Source organism: Lolium perenne, chromosome 7 (assembly GCF_019359855.2).
Source record: "Lolium perenne isolate Kyuss_39 chromosome 7, Kyuss_2.0, whole genome shotgun sequence".
Classification (NCBI taxonomy): Eukaryota; Viridiplantae; Streptophyta; class Magnoliopsida; order Poales; family Poaceae; genus Lolium; species Lolium perenne.
Genome location: NC_067250.2, coordinates 53693088 through 53711926, shown reverse-complemented (window position 1 = coordinate 53711926; position 18839 = coordinate 53693088). Strand labels below are relative to the sequence as shown.

At 47.4% G+C, this 18839-nt stretch overlaps 1 protein-coding gene across 1 annotated transcript; it reads left to right on the top strand.

Moving 5' to 3' along the window:
* Nucleotides 1–3138: 3138 nt before the first annotated feature.
* On the top strand, nucleotides 3139–13674 carry LOC127316037 (putative disease resistance protein At1g50180). Its single transcript, XM_051346458.2, has 4 exons — nucleotides 3139–4696; nucleotides 8926–9157; nucleotides 9284–9944; nucleotides 13597–13674. The coding sequence occupies exons 1-4, from the start codon at nucleotides 3139–3141 to the stop codon at nucleotides 13672–13674; spliced, it is 2529 nt and encodes an 842-aa protein (XP_051202418.2).
* The last annotated feature ends 5165 nt before the right edge of the window (nucleotides 13675–18839 follow it).

The following is an 18839-nucleotide window of genomic DNA, read 5'->3' as shown; positions in this document are numbered from 1 at the left end:
GGGTGCCTTCCTATTGGTTTTCCTCTTGTTTACTTGCACCAATTTGGCTAGTAGCCATATGATGACTCACATATAGGGTTTCTACCCACTTTGCTTCTGTGACTTGTGCATATGATGGATTTATATGAGCAAAACCTTGCTTGCTCATGATTTATTGGTATACCTCACTCCAGCTCCTAGAAATGGGTGTTGGTGTAGAGGATTTCTTCTGGTTGGATTATGAGCTTGCCCTGCTCGTCCTTGTAAGCTTGATGCTTGGATTGTTTCTGGTGACTGTGGAATATATTGAACAGCAGTAGCTGTTCTTGTGTTTCTAGTGTTCTTGTGTTCTTGGTGACTTACCCAGTGAAGCTGCTGCCGATGAACAGCTAGGGTTTGGCGGTGGAAAAGGTTTTATACCATCTCTGCTTTGCTCTCTTGGTCGACAGCTGAGCCTGGCACACTTGGGTGACTCACTAGGTGTGTGTGTGTGCTGTGCTCCATGCACACAGCCTTGTGAGCAGGCTGTGTGTGTGTGTATCCTGATGCTTTGCATCTGGCTTGGGACTTGGCTGTGAGCTGATCAGCTCGGCAGAGCTGATCCATATCTGCTCAATTCCATTTTTCTACTAACCTGCCAAGTGGTTTTACCACTTGGCATAATCTCTATTTGTTGTGTTTGTGTGCAGGGAACTTTGGAATGATCAAGATGAAGATCAACTCATCTTATAGAATTTAGGATAGATCATCTACTTTGTAATTTTTTTTTCTTTTTCTTTTAATTTTCTATTTCTCGAATTCTTTGTAATGTGTTGTAAATTTATATCTCAATTCTGGATATTATAATTGACATTGTATTTTGTGTGAATATCAATAAAGCTCAAGTTTTTCTCTAATGAGCTTGTCTTCTTATTTGTATTGTTCATAATGTATAATATTTACATTTGACTTGATGAATTTACTCATAATTGAATTATGGTTATTTATTTAATGTTTGAATTTGAAATTCAAATTCAACTTTGGAGTTGAATTCAATCATGCAACTTAAATTTGAATTCAATCATGCAACTTAAGTTTGTAATGCAATATCTCTACTCTCATCTCCAAAACCCTAATCTAGTTGAGTAGGAACAAGTTTGTCGCACTCTCGAAACCCTAACCCTGTAAGGTGTCGAGAGAGAAACCTGTCCCCCCTTCGATGCAGTTTTGTTTTAAAAGCGCGAAATTTCCCCAGAATTTACGATGCAATGCACATCCCTATCTAAAATCTACCCCTCGATCGTCTCTAAACCTGGGATATTACATATGATCAAGGGTATGATTATTTCTAAGTCGACTGAGGACTAAATCAGATGATGTCATCAAATCTTTGTTGCAAGTCATGATACAACTTATGACTAAGATGAATCACGATGCAAATTAAATGGTGTAGAATTTAACGCAGCTTAGCAAATCCCTATGATCAAAACACTTCAACACAGTCTAAAACACTCCAAGCCCATTTGGCAGGCGGTTTTGGCCGGGTAACGGCCCAGCAAACACCCAAAGACACATTGGGCCGGCGTGGAATCGCAACGCCCATTGAAGCCGCCGACGCTCTAAGCCAGACTCTTGCAGAGGATTTAAATATTTTTGGTAGTGTTTTGGGTGTCAAATGTTTTCACGAAAACACTTGTGAAAACACCCACCAAAATTCTGAAAAACACGTGAACCCAACAAGGCCTTAGGGGCAACTCTCTAACTCCAGCGAATGGCTTAGAGTAAATCAATTTTTTTTCTAGTGAACAAAGCAGCCGGAAATAATCAGATATATTTTGCTGCTCATTTTCTAAAGAAACCAGATGGTAATTATGGTATACATTATCTACGAGTTAGATTGTTTTTAGAGCATACAAAATACTTCACCGGCATCATCAAGTTAAATGTTCTTCTTAGGTTAAATTGATATGTCGGCTCTTAATCTATTATTACCAAATGCTTCTGCTGTCATAATCCACGTAACTTGAAGCATAGAGAGAAGTTCACAATAACGAAGTTGACTGAACCATGGATGAGATGTGTAGTAGTGGCATGGCTGGAAAGCCGAGCGAAAAGCAATTAGGGAGCAAATCCAAGGAAGATAATTTTCCGCTCTTGTGTTTGTAAATTTTTTTCTCCTCCGGTGCAACGCACGGACAAATTTACTAGTATAGTCTAAAAGAATTTAGGCACAAAATGTGTGATCGAGTAAATCATACATCTCTATCAAGGATCATCATCATCTTCTTCTCCAACCATACTCCCTCCGTCCATAAATAAGCGGTCATGTGGATTTTTCAAGAGAGACTATCAAGTGGAGAGACAATTGCATTGAGAAGATACAAATCAACATATATCGCCTCTTTAATTCTTGCACCTCTAATGAGCTAATTGCATGTAGAAAATAAAGATAAGATGTGTGCTTAATATTACTGAATTTGATTTTCGTGCAATGAGAGAGAAGCAATTTTTGCTACTCCTCTAAAGTGCGTTAAAAACATAGAAATGCACTTTTTTATGGACAAAATTTAAAGAAAAACGTCTACTTTTTTGTGGACGAAGGGAATACATATTAAGTACCATCCATGTTGACGATGAAGGGGGTCACCGTGAGCTTGGACTTCCCGCCGAGGAGGCCGAGCTCCAATTACCTTCCACGCTAACACGACCTCGATCCGCGATCGGCGACCCCTTGTCGGCACGCTACACGTGCAGCACCTCGCATAGAAAGATTCACTCAGAAAATTTCCAATTGTATATCTCGAGAGGCAGTGAACAAATTCTTTAACATGTAATGCAGAGAGAGGGAATATATCAATGGGTCGATGCATGTGAGTGGTGGAGAAACCTGTGCAGTGCAGAGTAGCAGCGAGATGCGTGCTCAGGCTTAATTAGCTCGTCGCTGGGAAGGTAGCTTTGACACAGGAGTACACCACCACATCCACTGACTGCTACTCTGCACGCCGCGGTCACCGGTCCCCGGAGATCTGAGCGGCGATCGAGCTGAAGGAGAAGAGCGTGTCCGGTGAGTCGGTCATTAGCTTTTCTTAGTGCTCGTAGCGTACTCAGGTTAATTTCAAGCTCAAGTGTCGTACGTTCTGCAGGTGGGGAGGAGCATAGATAGCCAAGGAGGAACTATATATGGCCGAGTCTGCTGTCAGCGCAGTGCTTGGCAGCGTGGGCAACCTTGCGGTCCAGGAGACAACTTTCTTGTGTGGAGTCACCTTTGAAGTTGGGCTTTTGAAAGATGAGTTGATGCGGCTGCAGGCCTACCTGAAAGATGCCGACAGCAAGCAGAGATCAGGGGATGCGAGGGTTGCTGTTTTGGTGAGCCAGATTAGGGCAGCAGCATATGAGGCTCAGAATGTCATCGAAGCTGCAGATTACATGGAGAAAAGAAATGGGCTGAAGAATGGATTCATGGGTGCCATTTCAAGGTATGCTCGCTTACCGAGTGACTTAGTCACTCTTCATAAAGTTGGTGGTGAAATCCAACGCGTGAGAAGGAAGCTGATTGAGATATTTCAAAGCGCAGATCGTTTGAAAATTGATCTTTATAATACTGCTGTAGATGGAAATGAGTTTCTACAAGATTTCAGTCAAATGCACCAGAACTTTGAAGATGACGTTGTCATGGTTGGTTTTGAGAATGAGCATGAAGAAATAGTGGATAAATTAGTTGATAATGATAACATGCTTAGTGCTGTCTCCATAATTGCCATGGGTGGGGCGGGGAAAACAACACTAGCTAAAAAAGTCTACACAACATCTAGAGTCAAACAACACTTCGAAGTAGTTGCATGGGTGACTGTATCTCAAACATTCAAGGGCATTGATTTATTGAAGGATATTATGACACAAATAACAGGAAACACATATGATTCAGTTGATCAAATGCAGGAATATGAGGTTGGAAAGAATATTAGTGATTTTTTGTTACAAAAGAGATACTTAGTAGTTCTCGATGATGTGTGGGAAGTAGACACATGGGACCAACTAAATAAAGTAGTTAAAGCCTTTCCAGATGCAGCTAACGGTAGCAGAGTACTGCTAACTACACGGAAGTTAGATGTTGCAAATCATGTTGAAATGCCAACCCATGTTCATTCTTTGAGGCACTTAGACGAAGAGAAAAGTTGGGAGCTATTTCGTAGCAAAGCTTTGCCATCCTACAGAAGGTCTGTCATGTGTGACATGGATGAGTTTGAAAAACTTGGGAGAAAACTAGCAAGGAAATGTGATGGGTTGCCGCTTGCACTTACAGTTTTGGGTGGTTATCTTTCAAGAAATCTGAATACACTATCATGGTCTGATGTATTATTGGGTTGGCCTTCATCCAAAAATGTAGATATGATGAGAGGTATACTAGCTCGTAGTTACAAGGACCTGCCAAATCATCATGTAAGGTCTTGTTTCGTTTATCTTGCTGCTTTTCCGGAGGATTTCAAAATAAAAGTATGTGTTCTTATTGAACTATGGATAGCTGAAGGCTTCATTCCACATGCACCAAAACATAAACAGGAAGAAACAGCACGCATGTATGTAGATGAGCTAGCTCAAAGAAGTTTGGTGCATGTTACTAGCAGAAGCATGGCACATGGATGGATTGAGGAAATAAGGGTTCATGATGTTTTACGTGATTGGTGCATAGAGAACGCAAGAGAAGATGGTTTTCTTTCTATCATCGACAAAACTTCAGGTCACGTTGCCTTTCATCTCTGCATATAGTTTCATTTTGTATTTTAGTAGTGCATAAACTCTCTACGTGCCACCCTTTAGTTTATACCACTAGTAAAATTAAAGTTTATAGGCTTCCTCCCGGGTCGCTCCTGCCTGGGAGATCCCGGAAGCCACCCCAACCACCCCAACCGTTGCCTCGCACTCCCCCATCACCGTCCCCGCTTGGCCGCTGCCGCCGCCACCGACGTCAGCGGAGGCGGCGCCTATCCCGCCGAAGGCGGAGATCAGGGAGATTATGGTGCATCCTGCTGTACCTCCGGGCAGTGGGGGATGGCATCGGGCGGGCCAGGTGGTGCTGCGGTTGAGGGGTTGAGGTGGAGGGGCGCTGGATATTCGAGGCCGGCGGGTGGCATCGTGGCTGGCGGCGGCGATTGCACCGTGTCCTAGACCGGCGGCGGCATGGGCCAGATCTGGCCGTGGCTGTTCTGCGTTGGGGTGCGCCTTCGCGTCTGGAGCTTCTGGACGCGGCCTTGGTCGCTCAATCGGGGGCCCCACCTATGCAGCTCCATTTAGCACCTGGCGGCCCCGAGTGGTTTCATCAGTCTTCTATTCAACTACCCGACAGTTCATTGTCTCCTCGGCTGACAGCTGGTGGCGTGGAGGCTACTAGCGCAGCTTTTGAATAAAGGTGGTTGTCCTAGGAGATGAAGACCTATCCGACGCTGGTTTTTCTTGTTCTAGCCGGAGTATTGAGTTCTGGAAGGCTCCGCCGGCGAACTCCCAATGCGTCTTATGCCTGGAGTTTGCTGGACCGAGTGGTATTCGGTCATGCACTTCCATGCTTTTATTCCGACCGCTTGGTTTTGAAGGAAGCGACATGAAGCTCTGTTCTTTGTTACCATCAGGTAACATGTTTTGGTCCATGGTGAAATCAGAGGCGAAAAATATTATGGAGGCTGAATTTGAGAACTAGCAATAGAGGCTCGAGTCTCTGCGCTTTTGAGAGATTTGCTTGGTGTTCCGGGTTTGGCAACAACAGTACTCAAGTGGGGGCGACAACACATGTGAAGTTCCAAGTCTTACCTTCTAGGGTGAAAATCCAAGGTCTGGCCATAATTGGTTATATCTGGTGAGAGCGGGGACTATCTTCATGGTGAAAATCTAAGATATTTGATCGGGCGACGACGGTGCACTGTTTCCTTCTTTGAGGCGTTGCTTTTGGAGAAACTGGAGTTCAGGTGTTGTCTTGGTGGTGGTTGTATTATTGCTGCTAGAACTGGAATACCGTAACGAGACTTTTATTTCTTAGTTTTTTCTTCTTTTTTAGCTGTGTGCATCCGTGTTTTCATTAGGGTATTGCGATGTTGTAGTGGTTGGGTGTACTTAGTATCTTAGAGATATTTTTTTTGAAACGGAGGCAAAAGCTTTGCCTCATCCATTAATTAAGAAGAGGGTGCCCGGTTTTTAGGAGAAAACCGGGCAAAAACCTACAACAACCAGGCCAAGCCCGCACAAACAACACACCCACATAGACCACAATGCGACCCCAACAAACACTCAACACGACATTCCAACACCGCATCGAAGAAGACATGCCATGGCAATGGGAGGCACCCGTCAACCAACCGCGGATCCCTGGAAGGCAACGGCCAAGGTGGCGAGAAACTCGGAAACCTCTCTGGCAACGATAGCTCCGGGCACCATTGGCAGCAACCCCGACTTAGCAACCATATCATCAATATGAGCCATCTGTGTGCCGGACTCAGCCGAGGAAGATACTGCAGCGTCAACATCACCACACTTCTCAGAGGCAAGTGCCTGACACGGTGGATAAGCCACATCCGAGAACTCTTGTGAGCCGGGCCTCACTTCCTCGACGGGAGGAGGCGTAAGCACACCACCATACAAGATTGCAGCGTCAACATCTATCGTAGCCGTGACTGTCGAGCTCGCACCAACACAAGGAGAGAAACAACCACGAGGAGAGAAACAACCATAGAGATGCTCATCCTCAACTACAGATGACTTCTGCTCAGCGGAAACAGGCGGAACCAAAGCATGTGCATCCGTCGGCTCCAGAGCAACACCGTCGTGTGCCCACAACCGCTTAAGCGTTGCCACCTCCTCACGAAGGGGACGGACCACCTCCTCACGAAGGGGACGGACCACCTCCTCGATGCGGACGTCAACCAGCTGAAGGAGCTCCAAGCGCAGCAACGCAACCTGTGACTGAAATAGGGAGTCCAAATTGGCGTCGACCTTGAACTCCCCGCAACACCTAGGAGAGGTACTTGGCGGCACCGCTGCACACAACGGTGATTGGGACACGACCTCAGCCCAACTCCGGGACGACGAGGGACGACGAAGCTGAGCGGACGGAGAGTGGCTCCGCTGGAGAGGAGCATGAGCATCCGGAGAGCGAGCACGAGTGTCCGGAGAGCGAGAACGAGCGGCAGGAAAGCGCGCACGATAGAAACGCTCTCGATGACCAGGACGACGGCAACGGATGCATCTGAAGGGCACACGACATGAGCTGACTTGGTGGCCATGCTCGAGGCACCGAAAGCATCTCCCTCGAGCCCAACGCTTGAAGGCGAGGCTGCGCTCAAGACCTTCCTTGCGAAGCAACGACAATGGCTCATGACCAGGGCGGTTACCCCGACCCACCTGCACCCAACATTCCTCAACACCGAGAGCCGCAGCTGCAAGAGAGAGAGGCGGTCGCAGAGCTCTTCCAGCGCCTTCCCACCATGGCGCACATCAGTGGCATCGCAAACCGAGCCAAGGACAACACCGTTGGTGGAGACCGACAACGTCCGTGGGGCCAACTCTTCATCATCGCCCATCTTCTCAGGCGCCATCTCCTCAGAGCGCATATCGCCGGAACCCGCCACCTTCTTCGGCGCCCTATCCCCATCGCACACACCGACGGAGCATTGGGCATCACCGGAGACATCGTCGTTCATGACGGGCAATGACGGTGAGGGAGCTTGGGGAAACATCTCAAGCGGCGGCAGCGACATGCATCCGAGACCCTCAAGCACCACGGCAGGATCACGCAACTCTTCGCAGGGAGGGCGAGAAGCAACGGGATACGCCATCACAGGCTTGCGGAAGCGACGAGCACAACGCATCTGCCCACCAACGGCTGGGTCTGACCTGCGGCGAGCGAGGGCAGCTGCAGCAAGCACGGCAGCGGGCTCCGGAGGCAGAGATGTTGGCCCGGCGGACAGGGTTGCCTGAGGCCCAAACGCCTCCACAACGAGGGCAGCGGAGCGAGCACGGGGCGAGGAAGTCGAGGTGAGGCCGGCGCTTGATGCAGCAGAGGCAGAGACGGCCGGCGGAGGGAGAACATGGCGGCGGTGGCAGCGTGACGTCCACCGTCGCCTCCAAGGTCGCTGCTCCGTGGGCAGCCCCATCAGCTACATGCCGCACACGGGTGGAGCGGCCAGCGGTCGTGCAGGGCGAGGACGGGCGGCCGACGAGGATCTGCGGCGGGGACGAGCTCCGGCGACGCACGAGGACAAGCTCCGGCGGCGGACCAGCAGGAGGAGGCGGTGGACGTCGGGGCGGAGCTTCAGGAGCGGCACCAGGATGAAGCCGAGCTCGGAGGGGAGAGGAGGAGCAGGCGATGCAGGATCTGGACTCAGCTGCGGGAGAGGAGGCCGGACGGGGGAGATCAGGCCGCCGGCGGCGGCAGCTCACCCCGCGTCGCCAAGGTCGCGAGAGCCCCCCGCATATCCGCTCGATAATGTCCTAATAGGTACTCTAGAGATATTAATATATGTCTTTTATAAAAAAATTAAAATTAAAGTTTACATCTATGACCGTATAAAGTGTTTTAGTTTTCTCTTTTCAATTTTGTTAAATTTTGATTAGGGAGCTCCACTAGCTCACACTTGAACTGGTATTTTTATTTAGAGAAATACGTAAACTATCCCTGTGGAGAAATCAGCGTCTTCAACGATGTTGTCAAAATTTAATCTGAAAGTCAATGTTACTGTCCTGAACCTTCATTTTGATTCATGTATGTCACAAACATAATATGCAGATAATTGAATTTAGGGGTAAAATAGCTAGTGGTAAGTCATTTTCTCTGTTGTGCTCCTATATATATAATAGTTATACATACTTTTCTAAAACGCATAGTTATAAGTGATGTGCCAATGTGACGTGGAGAAATCTCTCTTCTGTATGTCCAGATTATGTGGCCTCTTCCTGACAAATGGCAAACAAAACAAATTGCAGGTCAAGTTGGCATACCATCAAATGCTATCATGAAATCATATCGTTCTTCTTATCAAGACTTTAGTGGTCAGAATTTGGAGGCAACCCCTAACCTCCGAGCTCTATTTGGCTTTCAGCTTTCAATAATATCATTCCCTAGACTCAGGTTTCTTCGAGTTCTTCACATTGAAAACTCAAGGATAAGTGATTTATCTAGTGCAATTGGTGGTTGCATTCACCTAAGGTTCCTCGGGTTGATCAGTTGTCAAGATGTGACTCTCCCTTCTTCAATTGGACAACTCCTTTACTTGCAAACTATTGATATGACGGACACATACTCAGTAGTACCAAAATCTATGTGGCATATTCCTTCTCTCAGGCATGTGAACCTTACGGATGAATTTTCTCCACCAAAGGGTGTGCAACAAAATGAGCTCCAGAGCTTCCGTTTGAATCTTAATTCTACAAATTTTTCTAGGAAATGTTGCAATATTGACATGGTGAGGTTTTTGGGCCTAATGACTCAACTAACAACATTGTGGTTGGTGGCAATAGTGCCTGTAGAGTTGATGGACATATTTTCAAACTTGCCTCGACTGGTCGAAATTCACCTCTTCAGATTTCGTGTGCTTGATAAGTTGCCCAAGAGCCATCACTTCTCACAAAGTATACGAAGTTTCAATCTACATGCTACAAACATTAAACAAGACCCCATGCCGGTATTGGAGAAGCTTCAGTGTCTTGTGGTGCTGAAGTTGGGAGGGTACAGCGGCCGAACCATGTCATGCTCGGCCCGGGGTTTTCCTGGCCTGCAGAACTTACATCTAATTGACTTTCGTTTTACTAAGGAATGGAAGATCGAGTCTGGGACCATGCCAAAGCTCTCGCACATGTTACTCCGCAGGTTCCCTAAGATGAGCAAGCTGCCAGAGGGATTGCTGCACCTTCCGTCCCTCAATCATCTGGAACTACAACTTGTGCCCTTGATTTCTCTTGGGAACGACAGCATTTCGAAGGAGCTGGGGCAGAAAGGATGCGAGGTAACTATATATATTTCCTTCGTCCCTACCTCACCCGCCTGTCCGAGTTAATTTTATTTTGATTTTATACCGCTGCGGTCAGCATTCGGTAGAAAGGATGTCACCTCGTACAGTCGTACTCATTAACGTACTATTTTTATCGAACTTGTTCGTGGCTTTGATCTGTATCTTGTCTAGACGCCTTAGCTTTTCTGTTTGGAGTGATACTTTTTTATGCTCTTTATAATTTGCAGGTACTTGAAAAAACTTTTTAGCCATGTTACTGCACCCTAATTCCCTAATTCCGAAGACATTCTTTGACGACCCAAGAGATGGATGTGTTGTTGCCAAAAGCTGGATGTGCTAGACTAATTATGTTAGTCTGGTTCGATCAAATATGCATGTGTTTGTTTGTCTGAATCCAATGTAATAACTAAGGATGGAACACCGGGCTAACCTAACTGGCCTGTGCTGCCTTCAGTAAGATTATTTATCTTTATTTTACATTTCCAATGTCTTGCCTTGCAAGTTCATGCATTTTTTTCTTTTTTCTGTTCATGCTCAGCAGAGCAACGTTGTTAGTATCAACTCCTGTAATCTAGCCTGGGATTCATGAGAATGCTAGTTGTATGTTTGAAGGTTTGTTAATACTGTGATTTGGCTTGCACGTTCATTGATCGTGAATTCGTGATACATCTTACATCATATCATTTAAACTGTTAGTTACGTTGTACACAGTTTTAGCTTAGATGTGCCAAGTTTGGCTTCGAGAGTCTTCCCCTTCGTTGAATTCCTACTTCACAAACTGTATAGAGATTCGAATTATTTTCATGGAGCATGTGAAATATGAGAATCTAGTTAGCTGCATACAATTGCCTAGGAAAACTAGCAGCAAATAGCAGCAGCTCCAAAGTGAAGATTGATATAATTGTATTGATACACAGTGATTACATTGAGCCTCTTGGGCTGTTTATATAGTACTAGAGACTTAGAGGGCAAGAAGCCTAGTAGAGATAGAATTGGACTACAATCTTAAACTACTAAATATAGCCTAAACGTGATATACTCTAACATCCCCCCGCAGTGTCAACGTGGGGCTCAATCACGTTGAGACTGAAACGAATATCTTGAAAGGACTGAGTCGGTAGGCCTTTGGTGAAGATGTCCGCAAACTGTGCTGTAGTCGGGACATGAAGAACTCGAACTTGCCCCAATGCCACTTTCTCCCGAACGAAGTGAATGTCGATCTCAATATGCTTTTCCTCCGATGCTGGACTGGATTGCTGGACATGTAAACCGCATAAATATTATCACAATATACAATGGTCGCCTGCTGGAGGGGGCGATGTTGCTCAGTCAAAAGTTGCCGTAGCCAAACTGTCTCCGCAACCGCATGTGCAACGGCTCGATACTCGGCTTCTGCAGATGAGCGGGATACCGTAACCTGTCGTTTAGAAGACCATGAAAGCAAATTGTTACCCAAAAAAACACAGTATCCGAACATGGATCGCCGAGTATCAGGGCAACCAGCCCAGTCTGCATCAGAATAAGCTGTCAAGCTAGTAGGGGAAGAAGTGTTTATGTGTAGGCCATGATCTAAAGTGCCTTCGATATATCTAAGAGTACGTTTGATGTGGTTATAGTGGGGAAGACGGGGATCATGCATATAAAGACAGGCTTGTTGGACAGAATAAGAAATTTCTGGTCGTGTGAGGGTAAGGTATTGGAGTGCACCCGCAATGCTTCGATAGAGTGAAGGATCAGGGAAAGGGTCGCCATCAGAAGAGAGTTTGGCACTAGTGTCTACAGGTGTGCGAGAGGGTTGACAGTCAAGCATGCCATCACGTGTGAGAAGATCTAAAATGTACTGGCGCTGAGAGAGAAAAAGACCATGAGAGTCATGGGTAACAGAGATACCGAGGAAATGATGAAGCACACCTAGATCAGTCATACAGAATTCAGAATTAAGCAGAGTGATGATGTGGTCGAGAAAAGGCTGAGTGGAAGCAGTAAGAATGATGTCATCAACATAAAGAAGAAGATAGGCAATGTGAGTACAGTTGTGATAAACAAAGAGAGAAGTACCAGTGAGAGATGGTGTGAAACCTATGGTTTGTATGTAGGTGGAGAAACGCTAAAACCAAGCCCTAGGGGCCTGTTTGAGACCGTACAGAGATTTCTGGAGAAGACAGACATGATCAGATGCAGCATGGTTTTCAAAACCAAGAGGTTGTTGACAATAGACTGTTTCATGAAGATAACCATGGAGAAAAGCATTTTAACATTGAGTTGGTGAATAGGCCAGGTAGAGGATGTGGCTATGCTAAGAACAGTGCGAATGGTGCTAGGTTTGACTACATGAGAAAAGGTTTCATCATAGTCGATGCCATGCTGCTGAGAGAAACCGCGACAGACCCAGCGAGCTTTGTATCGAGAGAGTGCCATCAGCAAGGAACTGTTGGCGAAACACCCATTTGCCGGAAACGATGTTAGCACCGACAGGGCGAGGAACAAAGCGCCAAGTGTCATTCTGAAGAAGAGCGGAAAACTCATCGCGCATGGCAGCGGCCCAGTTAGGATCAAGAAGTGCACTTTTGTAGGTTTTGGGAAGTGGAGAAATCGAAGAAGTGGTGGCATGAAGGTTGAGACGTGTTCTGGGTATATGAAAACCTTTTTTGGCCCGAGTGCGCATGGTGTGAGCATTGGTGGGAGCTTGTGTAGGAACAGCGTGGGGTGGTAAAGGGGGTGTAGGGTGAGCAGCGACGTCAGGCGCAGCGGAAGAGACAAACGCCGGAGATGGTGGTGAAGCAGCTGTCGGGCAGGCGAGTGGGGGGAAACGGCTGCCGGGGCAGGCGAGAGGGGTGGAGCTGCTGCCGGGGCAGGAGAGTGCGGTGGAGCGGCTGCCGCGGCAGCAGGTGGTTCGATAACGGCGGTGTTGGGTGTTTGGGTGATGGGGTGGGAGCAGTGTATTGGGACGGGAACTTAGTAGGCTGGGCGATAGGATGGTGTGAAAGATCGGAAGAAGGTGGTGGTGATGATGTTTGAGAGGAGAAAGGAAAAATATGCTCGGAGAAGGTGACATTCCTAGAGATGTGAACGCGGCCGGAGACGGGATCCAAGCATCGATAACCTTTGTGTTCATCAGAGTAGCCGAGAAACACACAGGGAATAGAGCGAGGAGAGAGTTTGTTGGGGGTGGTGGAAGAGGTGTTGGGAAAACAGAGTCAACCGAAAACACGGAGTTCATAATAGTTAGGATGACAGAGAAAGAGGGAGTAGAAGGGTGTAGAGTTGGTGTTGGATTTGGAGGGTCGGATGTTTAGTAGATAGGTGGCTGTGCGCAAGGCTTCAGCCCAAAATTTAGGTGGCATGGAAGAGTGAATTAAAAGTGTGCGAACTATGTCGTTGAGTGCGAAGTGAACGTTCTGCTTTGCCGTTTTGAGGGGAAGTATAGGGGCATGAAAAACAAAGAAGTATGCCGTGTTGGATAAAGAAGTGCCTGTTTTGAAAGTTTTCAAATATTTTGCCATTGTCACATTGAATGAATTTGATTGGAAGAAAGAAGTGTGTGGCGACATATTTTTTGAAAGTTTAGGAAAATGGTGTGGACATCGGATTTGTTGCGCAAAGGAAAGGTCCATACAAAATGGGTAAAGTCATCAACAACAACAAGATAGTACTTAAAACCGGAGACACTAGCATGTGGACATGTCCATACACTAGTAGGAAAACCCTTATAGGCGAAGCTTAGTTCTGTGGCGCACCGTTTTGAGTGCGCCACAGAAACTTATTTTGTGGCGCACGAGACTGTGTGCGCCACAAAACTAGCTTATTTTTGTGGCGCATTGCTGAACCCTGCGCCACAGAAACTATGTGGGGCCCACATCCTTGCACTCCCAATTATTAGCGTAGGTATTTCTGTGGCGCACACGGCCTGCTGCGCCACAGAAATAACTATTTCTGTGGCGCACTTGCTCTGGTGCGCCACAGAAGTTGTTGATTCTGTGGCGCACTTGAGCTGGTGCGCCACAGAAATAAGCTAACTTATATTATCCCCGTACCCCTCCCCGCGCCCTCATCCCCTCTACCGCCGCGCCGCCTCTCTCCCTTCTCCCCCTCCGATCCGTACCAAGGCGCGCTGCCATGGTCGTCGCCGTCGCCATCGCCATCGCCGCCGCCTTCCTCCACGAGGGGCGCATGCCCCCACGCTCCACCCATCCCCGCCACCAGCAGCACATGCCGCTGCGGCGTGGAGGAGGAGGGGCCAAGGCGTGCAGGAGGAGGGTCCGGCGCCGCCGCATCAAGGAGGAGGCCGAGCCGCCGCGTCCTCCACCTCCTCCACCCCTGCCATCGTCGTCAAACTCCTCCTCCACCCCTGTTTTCGGTGAGCTCCACCTCTGCCCTCCCCTCCCTCTTCCTCTCCCGCGCGAGCAAGGTGCTCGATGAAATGCTCTGGATGCTGTTTCTCAGTATCTCCTCTATGCAGAGAGGGGGGAGAACTCTCTCCCCTCCTTTGCTGGCTTGGTTTGTTACTCAGTATCTCCTCTATGCAGCCAAGTGAAGCTATCTGCTACTTTGATTGTCTTGCTATGGTAACTGAATCCATGCAATTGCTTGGTTCTGGACATTGGGTGATTCAATCTTCACCTGTGCCAGGTTGCAATTGATGTCTAATGCTGCTATTGCTTGATTAATTGCTGCTATGCTTGTTACTGATGGAGCTATAGTTGATTAATTGGTGCTATGTTTGTTACTGATGCTGCTATATTGCTTGATTAATTGGTGCTATGCTTGTCACTTCTTATTAATGAACCATGTGTTGGTGATGATTCAGTTAAACTAAATGGATTTGATTTGTTTTCCAACCTTTGTTGGAAACAAATCCAAAGTTTGAACCTGTATAAGGTGATGAGGACTTGTTTACTGGTGTGGATTGCTTATGTTATCCAAATAGAGATATTCACAGTAGGGAATCATGTAAATGAATGCCACTATGGTATCCTTTGAAGAAAATGGGAAGTTTCTGATGGTTTAAAAGACTAGCTAGGTGATGCTAGGTTATTCAGTTGGCTGTCAAGGTTGGTTTTATCTGGTTAACATGGATTGGCTATGTGCTCTTGCTTACTTATGCATATCCATCTCTACTGGATTGACTAGCTCAGGCTTGGCCTCTCTCTTGCCAGCATCACTTTGTTACTACCAAGTGATGAGTAATCCCTTATGGACCCTAGCTTTGTTTTGAACTCAACTGAGTAATGATATATTTCTTTTTCTTGTTGGCTTTGATGAAATTAGAGATATCCACTGTAGGGGATCATGTAAATGAATGCCACTGTGGTATCCTTTGAAGAAAAAGGACTGTTTCTGATGGTTTTAAAATGCTAGGTGGTGCTAGGTGATTCAGTTGGCTGTCAAGGTTGGTTTTATCTGGTTAACTTGGATAGGCTATGTGTTCTTGCTTACTTATGCATATCCATCTCTACTGGATTGACTAGCTCAGGCTTGGCCTCTCTCTTGCCAGCATCACTTGGTTACTACCAAGTGATGAATAATCCCTTTGGAGCATCTGCTCCATGCATGCTATGTGTGTTTGAGCATCTTGACTTATGTCACCATGGTTGTTGGTTTGGTGGTGTTTTTGTACTTGTCGATGATTAGATGGTTGGTTGATCACTCGTACACTCCGGGGTGTCGCTAGTGAGCCTGGTGTGATGGCACAAATATCAATCTCTTGTGCATCCTACCTGGCCTCACTAACGCCATCCCGGGATGTTCATATTTGTTTCGACCAACAAAGTATGAGGCATTCCATTTAGTTCATACTAGCTACTTCTTAATTGCATTGGCCTTTCTTCCATTTTAGTGCCGATGATTAGAATGTTTGGTCACCTATACGCCGCCATATACTTTGTAGACGAGCCCCCCTTTCCCTGGCCGCCGTTCCGTGAACGAGTCCTTGATGAGACAACAACGCCGACATGCCTCTCCGGCGCAGCACCACTTTTCTTCTCTCGCCGTCCAGTACGTGAACGAGTCCTTAATGCCAAGACGGTGCCAGCCTCCCTAGCATCATGCCGACCCCTGTTGTCGCGCTTCAGGCCGTGTCGATCACGCGCCCTGCACTCTTCGCCTTTTTGCCCGGTGAATGAATAGACTAATCGTTGGAATAAGGAAGCCGATGATGGCCGATCGCAATTTAATCTTACGACCGGCTGTCATCGGTTTCCTTATTCCAACGATCAGCCTATTGGTTCACCGGGCAAGAAGGCGAACAGTGCAGGGCGCGGGACACACGGCTTGAAGCGCGGCAACACGGCCCGGCATAATGCTGGGCAGGCCGGCACGGTCTTTGCATCAAGGACTCGTTCACTGGACAGCGAGGGACTGGCGTGGTTCTGCGCCGGAGATGCAGATCGGCGTTGTTGTGTCGTCAAGCACCCGTTGACGGAACGCCGACCGGGGAAAGGGGGCCCTTCTGCAAAGTATTCGTGTTGACCAACAATGTATGAGGCACATATTCTATTTTGTCATTCCATTTGCTTTGAGATTTTCAAAATGTCGATAATTAAAATGTTTGGTCACCGTACACTCGGGGATGACGTAAGTGAGCCTGGTAAGATAGCACAAATATCAATCTCTTGTGCATCCTACCTGGCCTCGCTTACACCATCCCTAAATGTTAATATTTGTGTTGACCAACAATGTATGAGGCACTTATTCCATTTTGTCATTCCATTTGCTTTGAGATTTTCAAAATGCCGATGATTAAAATGTTTGGTCACCGTACACTTGGGGGTGGCGTAAGTGAGCCTGGTAAGATAGCACAAATATCAATCTCTTGTGCATCGGACTTGGTCTCACTTACGCCATCCCTGAATGTTAATATTTGTGTTGACCAACAATGTATGAGGCACTTATTCCATTTTGTCATTCCATTTGCTTTGAGATTTTCAAAATGCCGATGATTAAAATGTTTGGTCACCGTACACTCGGGGGCGGCGTAAGTGAGCCTGGTAAGATAGCACAAATATCAATCTCTTGTGCATCGGACTTGGTCTCACTTACACCGTCCCTGAATGTTAATATTTGTGTTGACCAACAATGTATGAGGCATTTATTCCATTTCTCTTGTGCATCGGACTTGTTGGTCTCACTTTCTTCCATTTTCATCATAGTAGGAACTGGATGAAGGACCCCGATGCAAGCGAGCCTGATGGGTAGAGATGACGTAGCAAAGGAGGAACCGGATGAAGACTACTTTGTATCTCGAAATTGTGAATTTTGTATGAATTAAGAGTTGTATGCAAAACATTTGACACTTGCCACTATATATGTATCTCGATCGGGCTCTAAGTAATGTGATGATGATGTCTATGTTATATCTGTGCAATGTACATGATATTTATATTATATCTGAATGTTGCTGTATATAACCTGTGTATCTGTGTATCTGTATTGCTGTCTATAAACTGCATGTGTATAGCAGGCAGCACAAAATCGTGTATAATACAAGCAAATTCTGTGGCGCACTAAAAACCAATTCTGTGGCGCACGCTTTTCTGTGGCGCACCTAAGAACAAGTGCGCCACAGAAACCTTAATTCTGTGGCGCATGGGCAGGTGCGCCACAGAAACCTTATTTTTGTGGCGACGTTTCTGTGGCGCACCTCCCATGCGCCACAGAATCCATTTTTCGTGCGCCACTGATGAGGCTTTTCCTACTAGTGATAAATCGCAATGCAACAGCTCAAAGGGAAAGGTGCTAACAGTACTTGATGAACTAAACGGCAATCTAACATGTTTGCCTTGCTGACACGAGGGACAAAGAGAGGAATTGTGACTATCTCGATTACAGCTTATTGAAAACTCGCCAAGTAAAGATGACAGAGTAGCGGTGTGGGGGTGGCCGAGACGATGATGCCAGAAGTCGACGGACGCGGTCATGGAGGTGGGTGGATCGGAGGTGGCAGCGCCATGGAGTGTGTAGAGGTCACCGGAACTATTGAACCGCGCGATCTCCGCTTTGGTCCGGTAGTCCTTCACAGATAAACCAAACGGATCAAATTCCATAGAAACAAGATTGTCACGTGTGAACTGACGAACATAAATTAGGTTTTTTATTAGTGCGGGTGCAATAAGAACATCTCGTAGAAGAAGTTGTTTGGTGGGTGTAGGTATATAGGTTTGGCCGGTGCAGTAAATAGGTATGGAAGAACCGTTTCCTAGAATTATCGATGAAAGAGGGGTGGAGGAAAATTTTGACAGCATATTACTAGAAGCAGACATGTGACTAGAGGCGCTAGAGTCAAAAATCCAGTCCATACCTGAGTTCCCCAGGGCAGCAAAGTTGTTCATGGCCTGCAAAAATGCAGACTGATCCCAGCTTGGTGAAGGTGCAGCAGTCGGTGTCGAGGGACGAAGCGGTGCAGTCGGAGGAGGTGCCATGAGCACAGGGGGAGGCTGGTACAACGGTGGATGTTGGTATTGCATGTAGGACATCCCCCCGTCGTGGTAGGCCGGGGCGGCGTAGTAGGCGTTCGGCGGAGCACGCGGTGCGAGGAGGCCAGGAGCGCCAGTATGGGGGCGAAGTCCAGGTGCCAAAGTGCCGGTGTACGCCGGAGGGGCACCAAGTGGCGAGGGAGCCGACCACGGCATGGACCACGCCTGAACCATGCCGGTCCACGGGTCATGGGGCGGGCGCCAAGAGGGAGCCGCAGGAGGGGCCGGAGGTGCATGCGCAGGTGGTGCTGGTGCCGGGGCGGGGATAGCCGGTGTCGATGAAGAGGCTGGCCGCGGCGGCCAGTACATGGGGTTCTTCCCCTTGTAGTTAGGGCTGGGACGCCAACCGGGAGGGGGCTGACCGACCGAGGTGGGAAACGGGACCGGAGGGCCGGCTGCAGCAGATGGTTGGCCCTGG

Coding starts and splice junctions, on each gene's coding strand:
- LOC127316037 (XM_051346458.2), top strand. CDS start 3,139: ATGGCCGAGTCTGCTGTCAGCGCAGTGCTTGGCAGCGTGGGCAACCTT. Junction 9,158..9,283: donor ATTCACCTAAGGTTCCTCGG/GTTGATCAGTTG, acceptor TCCTTCTCTCAG/GCATGTGAACCTTACGGATG. Junction 9,945..13,596: donor TGGGGCAGAAAGGATGCGAG/GTAACTATATAT, acceptor AACAACAACAAG/ATAGTACTTAAAACCGGAGA.